This window comes from Mandrillus leucophaeus, unplaced genomic scaffold (genome assembly GCF_000951045.1).
Source record: "Mandrillus leucophaeus isolate KB7577 unplaced genomic scaffold, Mleu.le_1.0 Scaffold109, whole genome shotgun sequence".
Lineage (NCBI taxonomy): Eukaryota > Metazoa > Chordata > Mammalia > Primates > Cercopithecidae > Mandrillus > Mandrillus leucophaeus.
This window is the reverse complement of record NW_012099098.1, coordinates 1446569-1447536: the sequence shown is the minus strand read 5'-3', so window position 1 is coordinate 1447536 and position 968 is coordinate 1446569. Positions and strand designations below refer to the sequence as shown.

General features: G+C 53.9%; 1 protein-coding gene across 1 annotated transcript in view; it reads right to left on the bottom strand.

Moving 5' to 3' along the window:
• The window catches only part of ENG (endoglin), a 62349-nt gene that overhangs the window by 23228 nt on the left and 38153 nt on the right, over nucleotides 1–968 (bottom strand). The window contains exon 3 of the mRNA XM_011988696.1: nucleotides 517–657. Coding sequence (XP_011844086.1) covers nucleotides 517–657 — 141 coding nt within the window. The remainder of the gene's footprint in view (nucleotides 1–516; nucleotides 658–968) is intronic.

Below are 968 nucleotides of genomic sequence, written 5' to 3'. Positions count from 1 at the left end.
ACCATGTTGGCCAGGATGGTCTTGATCTCCTGACCTCGTGATCCGCCCGTCTCGGCCTCCCAAAGTGCTGGGATTACAGGCTTGAGCCACCGCACCCGGCCTCATTGTTAGGTTTTCTCCTGGCTCTTTTCCTCTGTCTTTAAATATTTTCAAATATATGTCACGTAACTTTTTCAAAGACAATGAAAAGATTATCTTATAAAATACTGAGTTCAGTTGTCCCACTGGACAGAGAGGCAAACTGAGACTATGCAGAGGACCAGAGTTGGCCAGGGCTGCACATCAGCCTGACTCCCACCTCTTGGTCTAGACTCTTTACTGTAGTCCTGCTGCCCTCTGGGTTCTCTCTGGTAAAGACCATTGGATTCACCAGGCAGGACCCTGGTGAATAATGTCAGGATGAAAGGGAGAAGCAGGGCTGGGCCGCTAGGGTGGGAGACCCTGGCCCACAGAGATAGACAGCAGGGACCTCCCATGGCCAGAGCCTCAGCCTGGGGTTGGAGGGAACACACTCACGTAGGCCAAGTGCAGTGGGATTCCCAGGGCCTGGAGCTGCAGGAACACATTGCTGTTTACACTGAGGACCAGAAGCACCTCTCGGGGCTGGGTGCCATTTTGCTTGGATGCCTGGAGAGTCAGCTCCAGCTGTGACGGCTCCTGGGGAACACAGAGGGGAGACGCACACAGACCAGTTAGATTTGCATAGGTTGTGTCACCCAGATAGGCAGTGATGACTTGGGTGCTTCCACTCCACTCTCCCTGCCTGCTCTGTCCACCCTCGCCTCCCAGTGCCCAGGGTAGTGCCTGGCCCTCTGACCATTCTCAGGGAATTCACAGTAAACAAATGAAGGAGGTAAGCCCAGCAAATCTCAAGAGAGGAAAAAAATTAGGCTGGGCACAGTGGCTCACGCCTGTAATCCCAGCACTTTGGGAGGCTGAGGCGGGTGGATCACCTGAGGTCAGGAGTT